We start from the raw sequence: 22,612 nt of genomic DNA, 5'->3' as shown, positions 1-22,612 counted from the left end.
GGGCGGGTCGGAGCAGATCCAGTCAGCAAGCAGCGCGCGCACGGGTCCTGGGCGGGGAAGCCTTGTTTTCGCCAGGCTGAGGCGAGCTGAAGTCTGCACCTCTGTGGTGGTAAGAGGAGGGCCAGGGCGGGCACCGTGACGGTTGGAACTTGCCGCCGGGCTGGCAGCTCCTACGATATGGAGCTGCAGCCCCAAAGGTGGGGCCTTACCTCCGGGGACCTGGATACCCGACGTGCAGCCAGGCCTTGAGTCGTGCTCGTCGGCTCTAGACCCCCGCGGCTTAGGAGAAAAAGAGGGAGGGCTGGGGAATCGATGGCACTGGTTGACGGGCGGGCCTCCCCTCAAGGGCTCCAAACATGTCTTCTCCCCTGCGCTTCTTCGGTCTCTCCCACTCTCTCTGAAGAAGGTGGCGAGCGCTTGGTCCTGTTTTCGGGCGAGAGAACCAGCCACGCCGAGTAACCTAGGTGGCCTACGGCAGGACCTTTCAACCTTCTGCCGCCTTCTCCCTGCGCTAAGCTTCCATCTCTCTCTTAGTGGCCTTCTGGACTTCAGCTGTCTTCTTAAAAACAAAAAAAAAATTATTGTGGTAAAAAACACATAACGTAGAATTTAACATCTTAATTTCTTCCTTTTTTTATCCGTTAAATACAGTTTGTCAGAATGACCGCCCTAAAACACTGCTTTCAAAATCCCACTCAAAAGCCTCCTGGTTACGTATTGCAAACCAGAGAAATCTCTGCTTTCCTTTTGGTTTGATGTGGACGCCAGATGTAGGGAAGGAACTGCCCGTAGTAAGCACTCGTTCAAGGCTCCCGTTATGTGACCCATCCTACCTGGCAAGTCGCATTTCTTCTCTGCCTTCTGCTGGAATCAGACCACTTTCTCTCGTGTCTCACACATTTGCCGTGCTCATCCTTGCCTCCCAGGCTTATGTTTTTATGCCTTGAAAGCATTTCCGCAGCAAATCTAGCCTTCACCCTTACGGCTTCTCATCCGATAGAGCCCATGGCGATAGTAATGAGGATAAGGACGATAAGGGAGCTAGTACTGTGCACCAAGCACCGGACGAGGCCCTTTTCTTCCAGACAGATTTCTCTCGTCTTCGCTGTCCTGAAGTCTGAAAGCACTGCGTTGTGTCATTTACCACGTCGTGGCGCTTCTAGCTGCGGGAAATCGTATCAGATATTTAGTTGTCCATTTGTTTATTTTGTCTCTCCTCAGTGAGAATGTAAGCTCCCTGAGGTCAGAGATTTCTCCCCTACACAGCTGTGGCCACAGTGTCTGACAAATGGCACACATTAGGAAGGTGTTTGTTGGATACATGAATACAGCTTAGAATTATATGGGTACTTTCTATTACTTTATTTCATGAATATTAGTCTTTTTTCAATAATAGTATGAGTTTCTTTGGTTTTATATTAGATATTTTAAAGTTATGTGGTGTAGTATTCCTAAATGCAGCAGTATTGTTCTTCAGTAAATGATTGGGAATTGGAGTACTAACTGAGGACCGCAAGAGGTGACTTGTTCTCTTTCCAGAAAGGTAGATATAAGGATACAAAATGTGGGAAACGGATAAAGTTAAACTCTTAAATGTTTTTCTTTGTATTCTAATGCCACGTTGAACTGCCAGTCCACCTAATCTGTTGAATATCTATCCACGCACACAGTTTCACATTACTTTTGCATACTGATAATGTATTTTGTTGATTAGTATACTACAAAGTGGGGAAAGATAAATTTGCACTTCATTTCTAAGTTAAGGTATATTTGAAACAAATATTTATATAATGTTTGACTTTTTTGCTTAAAAATATTCTAAAATCGTTAATGACTGTTTATGGCTTTGTGAACTTAACTATATCTTTTGTATATAGCAAGGAAGATGTTTAGCGTAAACATTTTTGGATATGGCATAAGTTATTTAACCAGTCTTCTACTGATTGACATTCAGATTGTTAATAGTAAAGTTAGTAGCTAATACTGATGTAGCTCTTTATATGTGAGGCACAGATCTAAGAGCTTTACATATATTAACTCATTTAATTGTCGTAACAACTCTATGGGGTAAGTTATATTATTATCTTCATCTTACAGATAACTGGAAACTGAGGCACGGACAGTTTAAGTGACTTACTCAAGGTCACACGGCTTGTAAGTATCTAAGCCAGGATTTAAACCTAGATGGTCTGATTGCAGAGTTCACACTTATAAAGTTTTTTATAGATAATGCTACAGTAAGCATACCTATGTAGACTTATGCAAATATATCTATCTGTAGGATTATTACTACGAGTGGAATTTCTGGGTCAAAGATAAATGCATTTGGGCCGGCCCTGTGGCTTAGCGGTAAAGTGCGCTTGCTCCCGGCTGGCAGCCTGGGTTCGGATCCCGGTCGCGCACCGACGCACTGCTTCTCCAGCCGTGCTGGGGCCGCGTCCCACATACAGCAACTAGAAGGATGTGCAGCTATGACATACAACTATCTACTGGGGCTTTGGGGGAAAAAATAAATAAATAACAATTAAAAAAAAAAAAACAAAGATAAATGAATTAAAAAATTTGATGGATATTGCTTATTATCCTACAAAGTGACTGGTCTACCAACAGTGCATTCCTGTTGTTCTACACTCTTGCCAATATTGTTTCTTATAAAAATTTTCATTTTTGCTAGTCTGAATGAAAAATAACTTATTTAATTTGCATTTTATAACTTATGACTAAGGTTAAGAATGCATTTTTTTCTATATTTAAAAGGTATTTCTCATTTTTTCTTTAAATTCCCTATTTGTGTCCTTTGCCCATTTCTATTGCATTGTTTTTTTTGTTTACCTTTTTATTGTAAAGTTAAATACAGATACAAAAAACCCCACACAAAATAAATGTAAAGTTCATAAATTGTTATAAGGTGAACACCTTTATCACCATGTAGATCAGACATAAAACTTTAATAATCACCTCAGAAGTCTGTCCATTTGGTCTTCTTCAATCACAGGCCCCTCGCTCCTCCTACCGCCTTCTCTCCCTCCCTCCAAAAGTAATTGATATCCTGACTTTTATAGCGATTGCTTTTTTAGGTTTTTTAATGATTGGTTGTTAGTTTTTTCTTATAAATTTGTAAACATTCATTATACATTTAGGAAATTAGGTCTTGGGTGCCATATATATTAGAGATATTTTTCTTAGGTTTTTGGGTTTTAAATTTTAACTTTTTAATGATATCTTTGTCCATGCAGAATTTTTAAAAATTTTATATAGAGATTTTACTTAGTTTTGCTTAGAAAGGTCTTTCCTAATCCATGATCAAAAAAAAAAAAAAATTCTCCATGTTTTCTCCCTGTTGGTTTTTATGATTTCTGTTTGGATTTTTTGAGAGATGGAGGAGTGGTGTAAAGATCAACGTATATAACTAGGCTTATTTCCCCCCTCAAATACTATGTAGTTTGTTAAAAAAAAAAAAAAGGAGGGGTGAGTCTATATGGGCAAAATATACAGTTAAAAAAAAAAGCAGAATAGTATATACAATATACTCCTATTTGGATTGTTCTTCTTTTGCTTTATTTTTTATTTATTTATTTTTTTGTGTGAGGAAGATCAGCCTTGAGCTAACATCCGTGCTAATCCTCCTCTTTTTGCTGAGGAAGACTGGCTCTGAGCTAACATCTATTGCCAATCCTCCTCCTTTTTTTCCCCAGGGCCCCAGTAGATAGTTGTATGTCATAGTTGCACATCCTTCCAGTTGCTGTATGTGGGACGCAGCCCCAGCATGGCCGGAGAAGCGGTGTGTCGGTGCGCGCCTGGGATCCGAACCCTGGCCGCCAGTAGCGCAGCATGCGCACCTAACTGCTAAGCCATGGGGCCAGCCCTCTTCTTTCCCTTTAATTTGCATTGCCGCTTCTGTCATATATCACTCACCGTAAATGTGTGAGTCTAGAAAGGCTTTGTATTGTGTTCCATTGTTTAATTTGCCTGTCCATGTGCTAATTCTGAACTATCATAATCAGTATAGTTTTATAATAAGTTTAACATTTGGTAAGGCAAGTCTTCCTATCTTATTCTTCATGAGGGTCTTGGGCTGTTTTTCGGCCCTTTGCATTTCCGTATAAAGTTTAGAATTAACTTGTCAAGTGCCACAAAAAAACAACTTAGAATTTTGATTAAGATTCAATAGATCAACTTTGGAGGATAGATCAACTTTGGAGGAATTAACATGTTTATAATATTGAGTCTTCCAATCTATGAACATGACATATCTCTCTAAGTCTTTTTTAAAACCTCTTTGTTGATAAATAATTGATTAAGCTATGTAAAACTTAAGTTCCATATGAATAAAAGTATTTGGGGGTGGTGGGTTATTCTGATTTGCCTTTGGTGTTGTGGGGTAGACATCCTCATTGTTCTTTATTGCTCTGTCCACCTGCTTAAAGTTGCCCAACTATGACTCTCATGCTGTCAGAGTCTACCACCCGCCATTCCTCCTTGCACGATTATGTCGTGCTCCTTCATTCCTTGAAGATTTTTAGCTCCTGGCTCACTGTTACTCTGCAGCACTGCTACCATAATTCTTGGTGATTTTTTTTTTTTTTTTGTGAGGAGGATCGGCCCTGAGCTAACATCTGCCAATCCTCTTTTTTTTGCTGAGGAAGACTGTCCCTGGGCTAACATCTATGCCCATCTTCTCCACTTTACATGGGACGCTGCCACAGCATGGCTTGTCAAGCAGTGTGTCAGTGCGCACCCGGGATCCGAACTGGTGAACCCTGGGCCGCCGCAGCAGAGTGCGCATACTTAACCACTTGCGCCACCGGGCCGGCCCCTCTTGGTGATTTTAATATCCACGTAGATGATCCTTCCAATAACCTGGCCTCTGTTTTTCTTGACCTCCTTTCCTCCAGTGATGATATTCTCTGTCTTAGCTACATACTCCTATGGTCATACCTGAGAGACTTTGTCATTCTTTCACTTTGTCTCTCTCTATACTTTTGCTACTACACTACAGAGGAAAGCATAAACCATATTCTAGTTTCACTTTAAATTCATGACTGCTAATCTCAAGTGGGCCCTTAGTGCTGCCCAGTAATCCTATTATTTTACCCTCTCCTATTCTTTTTTTTTTGTGAGGAAGATTAGCCCTGAGCTAACATCCAATGCCAGTCCTCCTCTTTTTGCTGAGGAAGAATGGCCCTGGGCTAACATCTGTGCCCATCTTCCTCTACTTTGTATGGGACACCACCACAGCATGGCTTGATAGGCGGTGCGTTGGTGTGCGCCCCAGATCCGAACCCGCAAACCCCGGGCCGCTGAAGTGGAGCGCGCGAACTTAACTGCTATGCCACCGGGCAGCCCCCCCATTCTGTTTTATATCTGTTTTATACATTTCTTCTGCCCTTAAACCTCCAATGCTTTGTTTCCATCCTCATTCACAGCTGATGACCTTAGTTACCATTTCACTGAGAAGAGAGAAGCAACCCAAACAGAACCTCCACAAGCTCCTACCAACACATCTACTCACCTACCTACATCTGTGCCCCTAATATTCTGCCTTACCATCCCATTAAAGTAGATGAATTGTGTGTACATCCAAAGCCAACCCCTCTACTTGTATACTAGGTCCCATTCTTCTTGTTCTCTCCTTTCTCCCCTGCATCAGCAATATTTCCTCTTACTGTATCATATAAAGATGCTGTATTTTCTCTCATCTTAAAAAGAAGAAATCTCTGTCTTGACCCCAGTCTCCCTCCAGGTGGTACCTTATTTCTCTTTTCCTTTAGAGAAAAAATTCTTGAAAAAGTTTGATATACTGGACATGTCCGGTTCCTTGCCTTCTATTCTCTCTTGAATCCACTCCAATCAGGCTTTCACTCCTACCATTCTACTGAAACTACTCTTATAATCTTAACAGTGGCCTCCATTTTTGTGATTTACTCTAATGAAATTTTGTGAGAAATTACCCCAAAACTTAGAAGTGTAAAACAACCATTTATTATGCTCAGCCATTCTGTGCATCAAGAGTTCAGACAAGACACAGCAGCTTGTCTCTGCTCCACAATGTCTGGACCCTTGTCTAGAAGACTCAAAGCCTGGGGGCTGAATCATCAGGAAACTTGTTCATGTGCATGTCTGGTGGTTGATGCTGGCTTTCGGCTGGGAACCTCAGTTTCTTTCTACATGCGCTTCTCTGTGTGATCTCTTCATTTTGTGTTAATTTGGGCTTCCTCACAGCATGTGGCTGGGTTGCAAGGGTGAGTGTTCCGAGAGAGAGACAGATGTAAGCTATATTGCCTTTGGTGACTTAGTCTTGGAAGGCATGTGGCGTCATTTCCATTGTATTCTATTTATAAAAGCAGTCAGAAAGTCACACTCAGGTTCGAGGGGAGGGTAAATAGGCTCTGCGTCTGGATGAGGAGTGACAACCTGAAATAATTGCTGTGACTGTTTTTGGAAAATACAGTCCCCTATATATATTGCTAAGTAAATTGTCAATTCTCTGTTTTTATCTTACTTGACCTATCTCTAGTATTTGGCAGTTCATCACTCCTTCCTTGAACCCTTTCTTATCTTGGATTTCAGGATATCATACTCTTGATTTTCCTCTTACCTTAGCTGGCACTCCTTCTAAGACTGTTTAGGTGGTTCTTCCTCATCTCCTCAATCTCTAGGTCTGAGACTTTTCTCATTTCTGTACATTCTTGCTTTTCTGATGTTATCCAGCTTCATGGCTTTAAAAATCTGTATGGTGATGATGCAAATTCTAGCTCAGAACTTTCCCTTGTACTCCAGGCATGTATATCCAATTGGCTAATCAGCAGCTCTACTAATACACACCTTAAATTTCACATGTCCTAAACTGAATTCTTAATCAGCACTCCCTTATGTCTTGCTGAATCTTTCCCATCTTCACCACCTTTCCCGTCTCAGTAACTGGCAGCTCCATCTTTCCAATTGCTTAGGCCCAAACATTTTAGTAGTAATTGACTTCTCTCTTTCTTTGACACTCTATGCACAGGATGTTAGGAAATCCTGTTGGCTCTATCTTGGAAATATATTCAGAATAGGACATTTTGTACTGCCTCCGTCTTATCCTGATCTACATCTTACTTGGATCATTGCAATAGCTTTCTAACTTCTGTTCTTACTGGCTGTAGTAACCAGAGTTATACTGTTAAAACGTAACTCAAATCATGTCATTCCTCTGTTCAAAATCCTCTAATTGCTTATCATCTCAGCCTAAGTCCTTAAAATGGCCTACAAAGCCAACACGATGTCATCCCTATTATCTCTCTGACCTCATCTTGTGTTCTCTACCTTACTTACTCTGCTCTGGTCACACTGGCTGTTTTGCTGCTCTAGGAACAGTCATATTTGTGCCCCAAGGCCTTTGCACTTGCAGTTCCCTCTGCCTGGAGCTTCTTCGCATACATGTCCCCATGTCTCACTTCCTTATCTCTTTCATGTTTTGCTTAATTGTCAGCTTCTCAGTGACCTTATATAACCACCTTATGTAAAATTACATTGCCTCTGCCCTAGCACTCCCTGTTTCTTCTCTGCCTTACTTTTCTCCATAGCACTTATAAATCATTTGATATACTCAGTATATATATTTTTAATTTTTTTGGTTTATTGTCTGTTTTCCTTAACTAGAATGTAAGCTCCACAGTAGGAAGGATTTTTGCCTATTTTGTTCATTGTTACATCTTTAGCTCCTATCTGAGTTTCTGGCAGGTAATAGATGTTCAACAAATATTGTTAAATGAATAAATATTTTTTACTTTAGTTTTTCTTATAAAGCTAAGAAAATCGCAAGGCACATGTCAGTGAATCAGCAAGATCTAGATCCAGATAGTACTACAGATGTGGAAAATGTTACAGATGCTGAAGAAGAACTTATTAAAGAATGTGAAGAAATATGGAAGGATATGGAAGAAGTACGTATCAAGAGATAAAAGTGATATATCAATTAATTACTATGAGATTTAATTGCATTTCAATAATAGACTTAGGAAAGAAATAATTATGCTGGTTCCTGAAAGCCATTGTGTTATATGATAAATATTTATATGGTTTTTAGACCTATAAGCATTCATTCAAGAAATTTTATGCTAGGTGAGCTGTAGAAAGAGAAAAAATTATGGCAATCCCTGCCCTCAAGGAGATTATTATCTAATGGAGGCAACAGCCATTATATTAGAAGTACTGAGGTAGAAGTGCAAAGACTGTACTTAAGAGGAGTACTAAACCTAGACTGAAGGGGTCAAGGATAGCTTTCTAAAAGAGGTAATAACTGGATTAATTTCTAAAGGATAAGTAGGAATTAGCCTGTGGAAGTGGGAGAAGTATACAAAGCAGAAAGTATAAAAATATATAAAAGTTGGGAGAGTTTAGAGAACTCTAAGTAGAATATTGTGACTTATGTAAATTAGGAGAAGAAGGACTTCTGGACTGAGACTGGGGAGGTAGTTAGGGGCAAGAACATGAAGGATTTTGTTGAGTGTATACTATGGGGAGCCATTAAAGGATTATAAATATGAAGTGACATGATGAGATATGTAGTTTGAGAATATTGCTCTGGTGGTTTTGAAGAAAATGGAATGCAGAAACATGAGAATATAGGTAGAAAGAGCATTTAGGAGGCCCTAGCTAGGAGTAGTCCTGATAAGAAGTACTGAAGGGCTAAATTCTGTCATTGCAAAGAGAGAAGAATGGAGTCAAAAGATATTTAGGCAGTAGAACCAAAAGGACTTGGAGGTTAATTGTTGTGAAATGGGGAGTAATTACAGATAGTTTCAGGTTCCAGATTTGGGCCATTGGGTGGTTGGTGGGGTTATTTCCTAAGCTAGAGAATATAGAAGTGGGGAGAATACCTAATTATGGAGTTTGTGTGAAAATATGAATTAATTTAGAAAATGTATTTGAGATGTATGTACATTTTCTGAGGTAGTGAAATAGAACCACTTCTGGTACACTATGGTATGTTGGTAAAAATTTGTTTTACTTAAAGTAGTGTAATGTGTAATATATAGGCCACAGACGTTTTTCATATCCTATTCTTTCCAGTAAAGTTTCCGATTAGGGCAGGTTAGTGGTTTTTTTCCTTTAAAAAATTTTTTTTAACATAAGTCTTTGGTACTCTTGTTAATGTATTTTTAAGATAATTTATATATAATCCTTTTTTTACTTTTAATATTTTTTCAGTATAGAAATTTGAATTTAAAAATAACAAGTTTTTTTTTTGGTAGAAAAATACTGCAGCTAGAAATAAGCACAAATAAAATTTAAATTACTCATATTTTTACCTCAGATACAACCATTCTTAATGGTTGTAGCTTTTTTTTTTTTTTTTTTTTTTTGTGAGGAGATCAGCCCTGTGCTACATCTGCCAATCCTCCTCCTTTTTTTCTGAGGGATACTGGCCCTGGGCTAACATCCGTGCCCATCTTCCTCCACTTTGTATGGGACACCGCCACAGCATGGCTTGCCAAGCAGTGCGTCGGTGCGCGCCCAGGATCCGAACCAGCGAACCCTGGGCCGCAGCAGCGGAGCACGTGCACCTAACCGCTTGGGCCACTGGGCCGGCCCCCCTGTAGTTTTTTTTTAATGGCATAGAAACACTACCTCCTGAAGACTTTATTTTCTTATGAATTTAACTATCTTACCTCTTTCGTTATTTTTCTGTAGTGCTTTCCCTTTTATTCTCTTATTTCCCATTTTCCAGTATCTGGCTTTTAATTCACCCTAGCTATTAGTCTTTGTTCTTTTTTTCCTTATGCTCATTTTTTTGTTCTGTATAGAGTCTAGTATCCGCTTTTGCTTTTGATGTATTCATCTTGGGACCTGTTTGGCTGCCTTCCTGATCCTCTTGCTTAGAAAGTGAGGAATTTAAACAAACTCTTCTCTTTCATCAGATATTTGTATATTATTTTAGAGGAATATTACCAGGACTGGTCTAAAAGGGGAGGGAAAAGGAATTGTCTATGGGTTATATAGTGTGTGACTTGTTTTCCTTTACTTTTTAAATCAAGTGTCAGAATAAATTATCGCTTGTTGGAACTGAGACACTCACTGATTCAAATGCTCAGGTATGAATCCTTTTTTTCTTCCTGAAAATAGGTAAGTGGAATTCATTGTATTTTGGATAAGAAGTATATTTGTCTATATTTATCCCAAATGTAATAGCTGTGTTAATACCTGTATGCTTAATCATTTAGAAAATACTCTTTTTTTTTTTTTGAGGAAGATCAGCCCTGAGCTAACATCCATGCCAATCCTCCTCTTTTTTGCTGAGGAAGACGGGCCCTGAGCTAACATCTATTGCTGATACTCCTCCTTTTTTCCCCCCTTTTTTTCCCCTCCCCAAAGCCCCAGTAGATAGTTGTATATGGTAGTTGCACATCCTGCTAGTTGCTATATGTGGGACGCCACCTCAGCATGGCCAGACAAGTGGTGTGTCGGTGCGCCCCGGATCCAAACCTGGGCCGCCAGTAGCGGAGTGCGCACACTTAGCCACTAAGCCACGGGGCCGGCCCCTGGAAAATACTCTTTCTGATTTAAGAAGATATGCTAAAAACTTTTTGAATAAGCTATTATAAATAAGAGAATATTTTCTTTGTTATTTATCTTTTAACAGCTACATATACGTTTAACTATTGAGTGAATTGCTCATTGTTAAAAGAACAAAGAGCTTTGTGTACTTTGTGTTATGTACAGTAGCCACACTTATTATAGTATCTGTGTGGAATCTTAACTGATTTTACCCTAAGCTTAAAAAAAGGATTAAGTTATCTATTTTAATAATCAAAGACCTATGGAATTAGTTTAGGAGTGAACCAGTGGATCAGTTGAACAGATTAAGAATTTAAAATATGGCAGAGATAATAGTTCCAGTCTGTGGGAAAGGGATGAGTTAATTAATAAATGGTAGTGGTACAACTAGATATCCATCTATGAGAAAATAAAATTAGACTTCTATCTTTCATTATATAAACATAAATTCTAGATGAATTACCGTAAAAATCTTATAAGAAAAGCTTGGAGACTATTTGTGCAGTCTAGGGACGGGAAAACTCCTTGGCTAATAATAGAAATCTAGACATTATAAAAGAAAATTTAGATGTATTTGACCATATAAAAATGTAAAAATGTTTTAATGATAAAAATTCTAAGAACAAAGCAAATATACAAATGATTCCAGTGAAAGTTCTCCAAAACTTTTGGGACAATGTCAAGACATAGGAGCCAATTGAAGGCACTCCTGTTGTCCAAATTTGGTATCATTTGAACATCAAAAGGAATAATGGCTTAAATTTGTTATAACTATGAAAAAATAAAGATCTATGAGTATGATAATACTCAATAAAAAATGAGAGAGAGATAAAGAAAGAAGGGGAAAAGACTAATTTGTCCCTTTTGAAAGTGCCTATTGCACCAGATCTTCAATCTAAAAATTGGTGATAAAGAATTAAGCTGGGGCCGGTCTGGTGACACAGCGGTTAAGTTCACGCGTTCTGCTTCAGCAGCCCAGGGTTCGCCAGTTCGGATCCTGGCCGTGGACCTACTCACCGCTCATCTAGCCATGCTGAGGTGACATCCCACATAGAAGAACTAGAAGGACCTACAACTAGGATATATAACTACGTACTGGGGGCTTTTGGGAGGAAAAAAAAAGAGAGGAAGATTGGCAACAGATGTTAGCTCAGGGACAATCTTCCTCACTTTAAAAAAAAAAATTAAACTATCTTTTGTAAAAATTATTTTATCCATCAATAAATATAGAGTTCTGCTGTACAGTGTAAAACTGAATTTTGTGTTTGGAAAAGCATTATACAGTAAATAAACTATCATCTGGTTCTCTTGAGAAATGTGCTTCTTATATTGTAGAAATTGAGACCTACTGAAGCAGAATGGGGTGGGGATGGAGCCTATAAGTTTTCTAAATGATTTTCATGCAATGAGCCAGACACTAGCTTTAAGGGAGTGCTGATGTAATTGTAAATGTGCAGTATCCTGAGATAGTCAATAATAACATTATCTAGAGAATCCACAAAATGCCTTTTCCTATTGTGTTGAGGGTCTCCAAGATTATTCCCAGGTTTGATGATTCTCTAAGAGGACTCATAGGACTCAGTATATAGTCATAATCATGGCTGAGATTTATTACATTGAAAGGATACAGAGTAAAATCAGCAAATGGAAAAAGAGCATGAGGTGAAGTCCAGAGGAAGCCCGGCACAAGCTTTCAGGAGTCCTCTCCCAGTAGAGTCACACAAGACGTGCTTAATTCCCCCAGAGAGTTCTGACAAGTGCAAAATGTTGTCTACCAGGGAACCTCATTAGAGACTCAGGGCCCAAGGTGTTTTGTAGGGGCTAGTCACGTGGCCACCCTCTGCCTAGCAGTTATCAAAATACTGGGCTCCCAGAAGGAAAGCAGGTATTCAGCATAAATCATGGTCTTCGCACAGTTTAGGCACAGTGAGCCAGTCTTATCAGTTAGGTTGGTGGGAACCATCTCAAAATCCAAATTCCCAGATGCCAGCCAAGAGCCAACCTTGCAAGCAGACCTTTAAGGACAGTCTCATGCTTGCTTTGTTAACTCTTTTCTGCACACCTATTAACTTCAAAACTTCAATATTAAAATTCAATTCATTTTCTAAAGCAAGAAGTTAGATATTTTAAATAAAAAATAGCAGGATTTCTCAAATTTTTTGTGTTTAAATCACTTTAGAAATACTACTGTTACTTTCTTTTCTTAGAAAGGGTTGTTTAATTTTTATAGCAAGATCAGAAATAATTTGGGTATTTGCTTTACCTGGGCTTTGGTAAGGTAAGAGGTGTGCTTCGTCAATACAGTGTGAGGTTGAACTGTATGAAATTACTGGTCTTTAATAGGTTCAGAAATGAATAATGGTAACTTTATATATTTCAACCTAATATATGCAGGAAAAGTGATAGGGATTCCTTATCACGATAGTTTTGCCTAGTTTAGATACTGCTTTCTAAGAATTTGTTATCCCTTCCTAATAATAATCAACATTTATAAATCACTTTATAGTTCACAAAAAACTTTTTCACATTCTTATTTAATTATTTATAAGAAAATAATGTTAAACTCTTTGGTAAAAATTTTAAATACCTGTAAATGCATTTTTATATAATTATATAAAGCATGCAAAGAGACTTGAGGTTTTTTTCCTCTGACTGTTTAACAGGCAATGTTATGATACAGAGCAAGGTCTTTGAGCTACTTGCTCTTTATCATAAAAATGGATTAGAAAAGACAGTAGTTGGTGTCCTTTTAGTGTAAATATTATAGTATTTACCCACTGCATTTTTGAAATTTGAATTTTTGATCTGTCTGGCTACCAATAAGTATTACATAGAGGAGATAAAAAATGTTCTGAAATTTTACTTTAAGCATACATGGACTGTAATTTTATGGTCTAATCAGGCAACAGAGTTATCACATAGATTTGTAATTATCAAAATTGCAATGATTGGAGACACCTACTATCAGAAACATATTCATCCTAATTTATCTTTGGCTAAAGGGGTACACGATTTACAAACTATTGTGTAGTAAAACTGGTTTTTACGTGTTTTATGTGGCTTGTGGAACCAGTCTCATAATTGTCTCTATATATGTATTTAATTTTATATTTATCTACTCAGCTAAAAACAGTTACAATTTTTCAGAAAGGGCATAGAGAGGAAAAAGAACATCTTTAAATCAAATTTGTCTAAAAAATGTTGGCAAGAAATAATATCCTATTTTTTAAAGAAATATAAATTTAGGGGATAAAGTTAATATACTTATGTTCTTTTATTTTAGGGTTGAGTAGTGAAATAGAATTGATCATTTTTTAATACTATATCATTAGTATAACAGGCAATTTATGAGCTATAATGAGTATGGTTTAAAGCAGAATTGTGTTTGGAGTGATAATTTTTTACAGTTTAGCTGGGTATTATGTTAGCCATTAATGTTAGGAACTTGTATTAAAGTAATAAGAATGTCTATACTTTCATCTATGAATAGCTATGAGTATTCCACAAGAAATAATTTTGTTTTATTCTCTTGTTGTTTTTTTAATAGCTGTCATTATTAATTATGCAAATGAAATATTTGACTGCTGAACTAAGTCAATGGCAGAAAGAAACTCCTGAAAGTAAGATTCATATTATTAGGTTTATACTTTTGTAAACACATTATTGTAATGGCAAATTAATTTAGTGATCACAAGAAAAATTACAATATCCAAGCCTTCTTGAAATTGCCTAAATTTCGTTGATATTAGGAAACTACGTCATTTTTCTTTCTTTTTACACATTATTTTATGCTTATTTTATTTTTATAGATAATAATAAACACATCTGTCTCATGTTAGAGTATAGTAATCTTGATTATGGACACCTTATTATAGCCATCATTTTATCCTCTTAGATACGATCTTATATGCTCAGTAGAAACTATAAATTGTTTCTTAATGAATGAAACTTATCTAGTATAAGGGGAAAATTATTTTAGATACTTATTTGTGTAAAGGCCACATAGATTGTATGTTGCCTCTTGACTTGTCCAACTGAGGCCGACTATATTTTTGCCTTTAGTTAAGAAATAGAAGATGGCTTAAAAATCTGTAGTTATAATACCCAACGGGTCATATATATGTCTGTATTTGTGTTCTATATGAATTGTACCCTCTTTTTCCATATACATCTTCCTTCCCCTTTCTCCTGCCCCTCTGTCTCCTTTCCTTTAACTCCCCCCACTTCCCTTCCTAGTCTCTTTTGTAGGCTTATTCTCTATTCTAGTTATTGGGATTCTTTTCTCCTCATTCTCTTCCTAGACAATTGCATCTGCATTCTTGGTTTTAATTAATATATTTATGCTAATGTTCACCATTGTTCCACGTCTTCACTACCACTTAGTAGTCTTTTTAATTTTAGCACTTCTGATAGGTATATGTATATACAATTGTGATTTTAATTTACATTAAACTGTATATCCTATTGCCACCTCAGCATTATATTGAGCATCTCAAAGGCTGCTCATAATCTGCTGTTAAAATGTTGGTGTTCTCCAGAGAACTGTGCTCAGCTTTTTTCACTTCTTGCTCTATATGCTATTCCAGCATTATATTTTCTACTTCTGTTTTTGTGTTATATCTGTATTAATGACTTCTGTATTAGTTTACTAGGACTGCCATAACAAGGTACCAATGGACTGAGTGACTTAACAGAATTTTTTTTTTTTTTTTTTGGTGAACTGTTAGTTTAATTATGAGCATTATAGTGGCCCCTGTAAAAATGAAAGCTTATAAAAAAACAATTAGCACTGAAAATTATATAAAAATACATATAAATGGTGAAAGCAGTCAAGAGTAACTTCCTGCAGGAGATGAGAACAGACATTCCCTGAGAAATGAAATGGGAATTAATCTTGATGCCGTTTGAGGCAGTGTGCTCCTGTGGCCAGACTCATTTCACTAGCTATCAAATTCTGCTTTTGTCATCAAGATCTTGACACCTTCGCTGGAGATGGGATATTGGCATTGAGAAAAAGCAGCTAATCTGTTCACTTAATAAACACTGCTGAGAACCAGGAATTCTTTGGCCCCTAAAGAAAAAAGCTTAATATACACATTTGTACATACATATGTACATATATTTTTGATGACACCTGTCTTTTTCATTGATGAGACTAGATTGTATCTCAGCAGAATATTTTGACGTTTTTAATTCTGGAACGTATAGTCTCAGTGTAACATCATTTTGGCCTCACGGAAGTTCTTCCCTCCCCTGCCAAGAAGAAGTTCAATATTAAGTTAAACTATATGAAATTGCAATTTTGCAGGTAAAAGTGGACAAGTATCAGCAATTTTGTATGGTTAAACCTAATATGTCAGGTCTTGATTTCCCCTTGGGGTTCTAAAGAATATTATCATGGATCTTTTTGAAGTAGATAATCCCAAGTCCATTTATAATTCTAAAATGCATTTCTGAACTTTAATTTGCAACTGATTTTCTTTTGTAGTTATCTTTAGCTCAAATTTTTGATAAAATTTCTTATTTCTCAGCATACATTTAGTATACGTGGGAAGATTGTGGGGAATGTGTGAGTGTTGTAGGCCAGAGCACGCTCTGGGAAATAAGCCTGAGATGAAAACTTTTGCTGTCAATAGCCACATATAATTGATCAAGTTGGCTTTAATGAGCTTACAGTTTCTTTGAGTAAGTGACTCCTCCCCACCCTTTCCCGCCACCTGCATGTCTCCTTTCTAGTCTTTTTTTTTTTTTTAATTTATTTTCTTATTGCAGTAACATTGGTTTGTAGCATTTTATACATTTCAGGCATACATCATTATACTTCCTTTTCTGCATAGATTACATCATGTTCACCACCCAAATACTAATTACAATCCATCACCACACACATGTGCCTAATCATCCCTTTCGCCCTCCTCCTTACCCTCCTCCCCTCTGGTAACCACCAGTACAATCTCTGTCTCTATGTGTTTGTTTGTTGTTGTTTTTATCTTCTACTTATGAGTGAGATCATACGGTATTTGACCTTCTCCCTCTGACTCATTTTGCTTAACATAATACCCTCAATGTCCATCTCTGTTGTTACAAATGGCTGGATTTCATTGTTTCTTATGGCTGAGTAGTATTCCATTGGGTATATGTACCACATCTTCATCCATTCGTCCCTTGATGGGCACTTGGGTTGCTTCCAAGTCTTGGCTATTGTGAATAATGCTGCAATGAACACAGGGGTGCATATATCTTTATGCACTGGTGTTTTCATGTTCTTTGGATAAATACCCAGTAGTGGAATAGCTGGATCATATGGTAGTTCTATCCTTAATTTTTTGAGGAATCTCCATACTGTTTTCCATCGTGGCTGCACCAGTTTGCACTCCCACCAGCAGTGTATGAGAGTTCCCTTCTCTCCACATCCTCTCCAACACTTGTTTTTTCCTGTGTTGTTAATTATAGCCATTCTGACTGGTGTGAGGTGATATCTCGTTGTAGTTTTGATTTGTATTTCCCTGATAGTTAAGGATGTTGGACATCTTTTCATGTGTCTGTTGGCCATCTGTATATCTTCTTTGGAGAAAGGTCTGTTCAGGTCTTTTGCTCATTTTTTAATTGGGTTGTTAGTTTAACGGGGTTGTCAGGTAGGTTTCTCGTTTCTGTTTCATTTTGTTCATTTTCTGAGGTTTTGTCCTCTTCCCTTACTTGGACCAAATTCTTTTGCCTCCTCATTTTTCCTCTTTCCCTGTGCTTGTGTCTAAGTATTAGGTAAGTCAGCTACATCTCCTGATCTTGGAGAGGTGACCTGATGTAAGTGATGCCTTATGAAGCCTGGCTTCCCTCTCGTCACCAGTTCCAAATATTCCAGGAGTGACCCCTGTGTGGGCTACATGTGTCCTTCTATTGTGGCAGGGTTGCTTTTCCCGTAGGTGCCCAGGGAGGCTGAGCTGTCCCCCTGTCCAGCTGGTTGTAATGCTCAGCTGCGTGCAGTTGTGGGCCCTTCGGTCTCTTTATCGGGTGTGGGGAGCCCCAGCACAGTTGGCCACAAGGTGTAATAGCATATTCCTGTTGCAGTTTTTCTATTAAGTGAGTAGACCACCAGCGTGGCTGGTTGTTAGGCTCAGGGGCTTACAGTTGCTATAAGCCTCCTGCCTGTAAGGCTCTTGTCAGCTCTCTGAGGGCTGCAGCTGGTTGGGGCTGGCCTCAGGCACGGGAGCACCCAGATGTTTCAGGCGTTGAAAGGTAGGGCCAATCCCCTATGTGGGTCTTTGAGAAGCACAAGTCTTCTGCAGCTGACGAGCCCTGCTGCCCACAAGTCCACACACACAGTCAACACAGTCCACATGCCCCACGTGCGCACCCCAACCCCCTGAAGTGGACCCAGTCTCTGCAAGGCAGGAGCCCTATACATTCCACCAACGCCCCACACTCTCCACCTGCTCCTTGTGCACACCCTGCCCCACAGAGGTGGACCCCATCGCCAGGCTGCAGAGAATCCAATCACCAATCTATGAGGGCCCACAAGTTGCCTGAGGGCTTGTTGTTAGTGGGGCCAGTCGCTACTGTGGGCTGCCTGCCCTGGCTGAGCTGGATTAAATCGGTGCTCTAGTGGATGGCGCAGACCCTGGGCTAGCAGGCCCCAGGGAGAACTCCAATGGCGTCTGCCAGTGTGTGTATCAGCCCGCCCACACCAGGCCACCACAATGGCTGTCGCCAATGTCCCAGTCCTTGGAGAGGTCTCACCTTTCACCGAGATGCACTCAGAGCCTGTCAGGTGAGTCTCTTTTCACCAAAGGAGTGTGCACCTTTCTTTCTGGTGATTTTAGGTTGCTTTCCGAGACAGGTGAATTTGTGTGTGGGCCCTTTAAGAGCCAGCTTTAATTTCTTTGTGAACCAGCTTTTCTGGGAGTACTCCCCAGTGTTTTTGTAGCAAGCAAAGTCAGATATTATGCCACTCGTCTCGATTGTGCTGGGTCCAAAAAATGCCTATAGCGGGCACGCTTCCCAGCTCAGGGCCCCCACTCCTCCAGGGAAGGCTCCGTACCTTTGGGCTGCTCCTGGGTGGCCGTGAAGTGCTGCGCCTTGTGGAGGTGGCGTTTTTTCTCTCCAGAAGGGAATTTCTGCCTCTTCCCCCTCAATTAGGATTGTCGTTTGTTTCAAGGGTTCCCCTTATCCAGTGTTCAGTTCTCTCTCAGGGGTAATTTTACCAAGAGTAGTTGTAAATCGGCTCTGTCCACGGGATGAGGTGAGTTCAGAGTCCACCTATGCCGCCATCTTGACTCTAAGCCCAGAAATTTATTTTCTCACAATTTTAGAGGCTAAAAGTCCAAGATCAAGGTATTGACAAGATTGGTTTCTTCTGAGGCCTTTTTTGTTAGCTTATAGATAGCCGTCTTCTCCTTGTGTCTTCATATGGTCTCCCACCTGTGCCCCTCTGTGTCCTAATCTCTTTGTATAAGGATGCCACTCATATTTAAGTAGGGCCCATCCGAATGACCTCATTTTAACTTAATTACCTCTTTTTTTTTTTTTTTTTAAAGATTTTATTTATTTTATTTTTTCCCCCCAAAGCCCCAGTAGATAGTTGTATGTCATAGCTGCACATCCTTCTAGTTGCTGTATGTGGGACTCGGCCTCAGGATGAACGGAGAAGTGGTGCCTCGATGCGCACCCGGGATCCGAACCCAGGCCACCAGCATCGCAGTGCGTGCACTTAACCACCAAGCCACAGGGCCGGCCCTAATTACCTCTTTAAAGACCCTATTGTAAATACAGTCACATTCTGAGGTAGTGGGAGGTTACGACTTCAACATGAATCGGTGTGGGGGAGGGGCACAATTTTCATAACAGCTTCCAAATCTATATATCTAAATCATACTTCTTTGTAACATCATACTTATATAGCTTTCTACCTTCTAGACATCATTTCCAAAATATTTTATAGATGCTTCAGGTTCATGAACTGATCTCCATTTCCAAAATATTCTACAGATTCTTCAGCTTCATGATCTGATCTCCATTGAATGGAATCCGTTTCATCAGACATAAATTTAATAGTCCTTCTAGATTCTTCCTTTTTCATATTTCACATACAGCCAGTCATTAAATATTGAGCCCTACTGCCACAGATGTACTCTAGGCTTTCATCACCATTCCACTAGATTATTATAATAGACATTTTACCTCTTGATCAAGATTTTTTTAATTATAGAAATGTTCAAACTTAAAGAAAAGTTAAAGGTCCAACTTCATTCTTTTGCATGTGTATGTCTAGTTTTTCCAGTAGCATTTGCTGAGAAAACTCTCCTTTTCCCCATTGAATTGTCTTGACAACCTTTTCAAAAATCATTTGACGGTATACGTAAGGATTTATTTCTGGGCTCTATTTATTAAATTGGTCTATAAGTCTGTCTCTTTGCCAGTATCACACTGTTTTGATTACTGTAGCTTTGTAGTAAGTTTTGAAATTAGAAAGTGTGCGACCTCCAACTTTGTTCTTTTTTTTCAAGATTGTTTTGGCTATTTGGGTCCCTTGAGATTCCATGTGAATTTTAGGATGGATTTTTCTATTTCTGCAAAAAACATTGGGATTATAATAGGAATTGCATTGAATCTGTAGATCACTTTGGGTAGTATTGACATCTTAACAATATTAAGTCTTCCAATCCTTGAACATAGCTGTCTTTCTATTTATTGATGTCTTTAATTTCTTTCAGCAACATTTTTTTGTTTTCAGCATACAAGTCTTTTGCCTCCTAGGCTAAATTTTATTTCTAGGTATTGTATTCTTTTTGGTGGTATATATCAGGGAATTTTTAATTTCTTTTTTCACATTAACTTTTTTTTTTATTGAGGTCATAATAGTTTATAACATTGTGAAATTTCAGTTGTACATTATTATTTGTCAGTCACCATATAAATGTGCCCCTTCACTCTTTGTGCCCACCTCCCCACCCCCTTCCCCTCTGGTAACCACTGAATTGTTCTCTTTGACCATGTGTTAGGTAACTTCCACATATGAGTGAAATCATACCATGTTTGTCGTTCTCTCTCTGGCTTATTTTGCTTAACATAATACCCTCAAGGTCCATTCATGTTGTTGCAAATGGGATGATTTTGTCTTTTTTAATGGCTGAGTAGTATTCCATTTATATAAACATACTACATCTTCTTTATCCAATCGTCAGTCGATGGGCACTTGGGTTGCTTCGACATCTTGGCTATAGTGAATAATGCTGCAGTGAACACAGTGGTGCATGAGTCTCTTTGAATTGTTGATTTCAAGTTCTTTGGATAAATACCCTGTAGTGGGATAGCTGGGTCATATGGCATTTCCAATTTTAATTTTTTGAAAAATCTCCATACTGTTTTCCAAAGTGGCTGCACCAGTTTGCATTCTCACCAGCAGTATATGAGAGTTCGCTTTTCTCCACAACCTCTCTACATTTGTTGTTTTTTGTCTTGGTGATTATAGCCATTCTAACAGGTGTAAGGTGATATCTTAATGTAGTTTTGATTTGCATTTCCCTGATGATTAGTGATGTTGAACATCTTTTCATGTGCCTATTGGCCATCTGTATATCTTCTTTGGAAAAATGTCTCTTCAGATCCTCTGCCCATTTTTTGATTGGGTTGTTTGTTTTTTTGTTGTTCAGTTGTGTGAGTTCTTTATGTATTTTGGAGATTAACCCCTTGTCGGATATATGATTTCCAAATATTTTCTCCTAATTGGTGGGTTGTCTTTTCATTTTGTTCCTGGTTTCCTTTACCTTGTGGGAGTTCTTTAGTCTGATGAAGTCCCACTTGTTTATTTTTTCTTTTGTTTCCCTTGTCTGAGTAAACATGGTATTCGAAAAGATCCTTCTAAGACCGATGTCAAAGAGTATTCTGCCTATTTTTTCTTGTACAAGTTTTATGGTTTCAGGTCTTACCTTCAAGTCTTCAATCCATTGTGAGTTAGTTTTTGTGTATGGTGAAAGATAATCATCTACTTTCATTCTTTTGTATGTGGCTTTCCAGTTTTCCCAACACTATTTATTAAAGAGACTTTCCTTTCTCCATTGTATGTTCTTAGCTCTCTGTCAAAGATTAGCTGTCCATAGATGTGTGGTTTTATTTCTGGGCTTTCAGTTCTGTTCCACTGATCTGTGTGTCTGTTTTTATACCGGTGCCATGCTATTTTGATTACTGTAGCTTTGTAGTATATTTTGAAGTCAGGGACTGTGATGCCTCCAGCTTTGTTCTTTTTTCTCAGGATTACTTTAGCTATTTGGGGTCTTTTGTAGCCCCATATGAATTTTAGGATTCTTTGTTCTATTTCTGTGGAGAAAGTCATTGGGATTCTGATGGGGATTGCATTGAATCTGTAGATTGCTTTAAGTAGTATGGACATTTTAACTATATTTATTTTTCCAATCCATGTGCATGGAATATCTTTCCATTTCTTTATGTCATCATCGATTTCTTTCAATAATGTCTTGTAGTTTTCATCCTATAGGTCTTTCACCTCCTTGGTTAAATTTATTCCTAGACATTTTATTCTTTTTGTTGCAATTGTAAATGGGATTGTCTCCTTGAGTTCTCTTTCTGTTAGTTATTAGAGTATAGAAATGCAACTGATTTTTGTAAGTTGATTTTGTACCCTGCAACTTTGCTGTGATTGTTGATTATTTCCAATAGTTTTCTGATGGATTCTTTAGCATTTTCTACATATAAAATCATGTCTTCTGCAAGCTGGGAGAGTTTTACTTCTTCATTGCCTATTTGGACTCCTTTTATTTGTTTTTCTTGCCTAATTGCTCTGGCCAAAACCTCCAGTACTATGTTGAATAAGAGTGGCAAGAGTGGGCACCCTTGTCTTGTTCCTGTTCTCAGAGGGGTGGCTTTCAGATTTTCCCTGTTGGGTATGATATTGGCTGTGGGTTTGTCATACATGGCCTTTATTATGTTGAAGTACTTTCCTTCTATACTCATTTTATTGAAAGTTTTGTCATAAATGGATGTTGGATCTTGTCAAATGCTTTCTCTGTGTCTGTTGAGATGGTCAAGTGGTTTTTATTCCTCATTTTGCTAGCGTGGAGTA

General features: G+C 38.5%; 1 protein-coding gene across 6 annotated transcripts in view; it reads left to right on the top strand.

Annotated features, from left to right (window-relative positions):
* The first annotated feature begins 36 nt into the window (after positions 1-36).
* CENPK (centromere protein K) overlaps positions 37-22,612 on the top strand; it is a 72,075-nt gene continuing 49,499 nt past the window's right edge. For 5 of the 6 annotated variants that reach the window (XM_087443340.1, XM_087443342.1, XM_087443341.1 and 2 more), the window contains exons 1-5: positions 37-109; positions 2,098-2,154; positions 7,775-7,925; positions 10,020-10,076; positions 14,087-14,159. In XM_087443340.1, coding sequence (XP_087299466.1) covers positions 7,809-7,925; positions 10,020-10,076; positions 14,087-14,159 — 247 coding nt within the window. In that variant the 5' untranslated portion in view covers positions 37-109; positions 2,098-2,154; positions 7,775-7,808. The other variant, XM_087443339.1, reaches the window with a different exon arrangement.

The sequence above is a fragment of the Ceratotherium simum genome, chromosome 18 (genome assembly GCF_057802395.1).
Source record: "Ceratotherium simum simum isolate JZ-2026a chromosome 18, ASM5780239v1, whole genome shotgun sequence".
Taxonomy (NCBI): Eukaryota; Metazoa; Chordata; class Mammalia; order Perissodactyla; family Rhinocerotidae; genus Ceratotherium; species Ceratotherium simum.
Note: the sequence above shows the minus strand (reverse complement) of the source record. Positions and strands in the feature narration are given on the sequence as shown.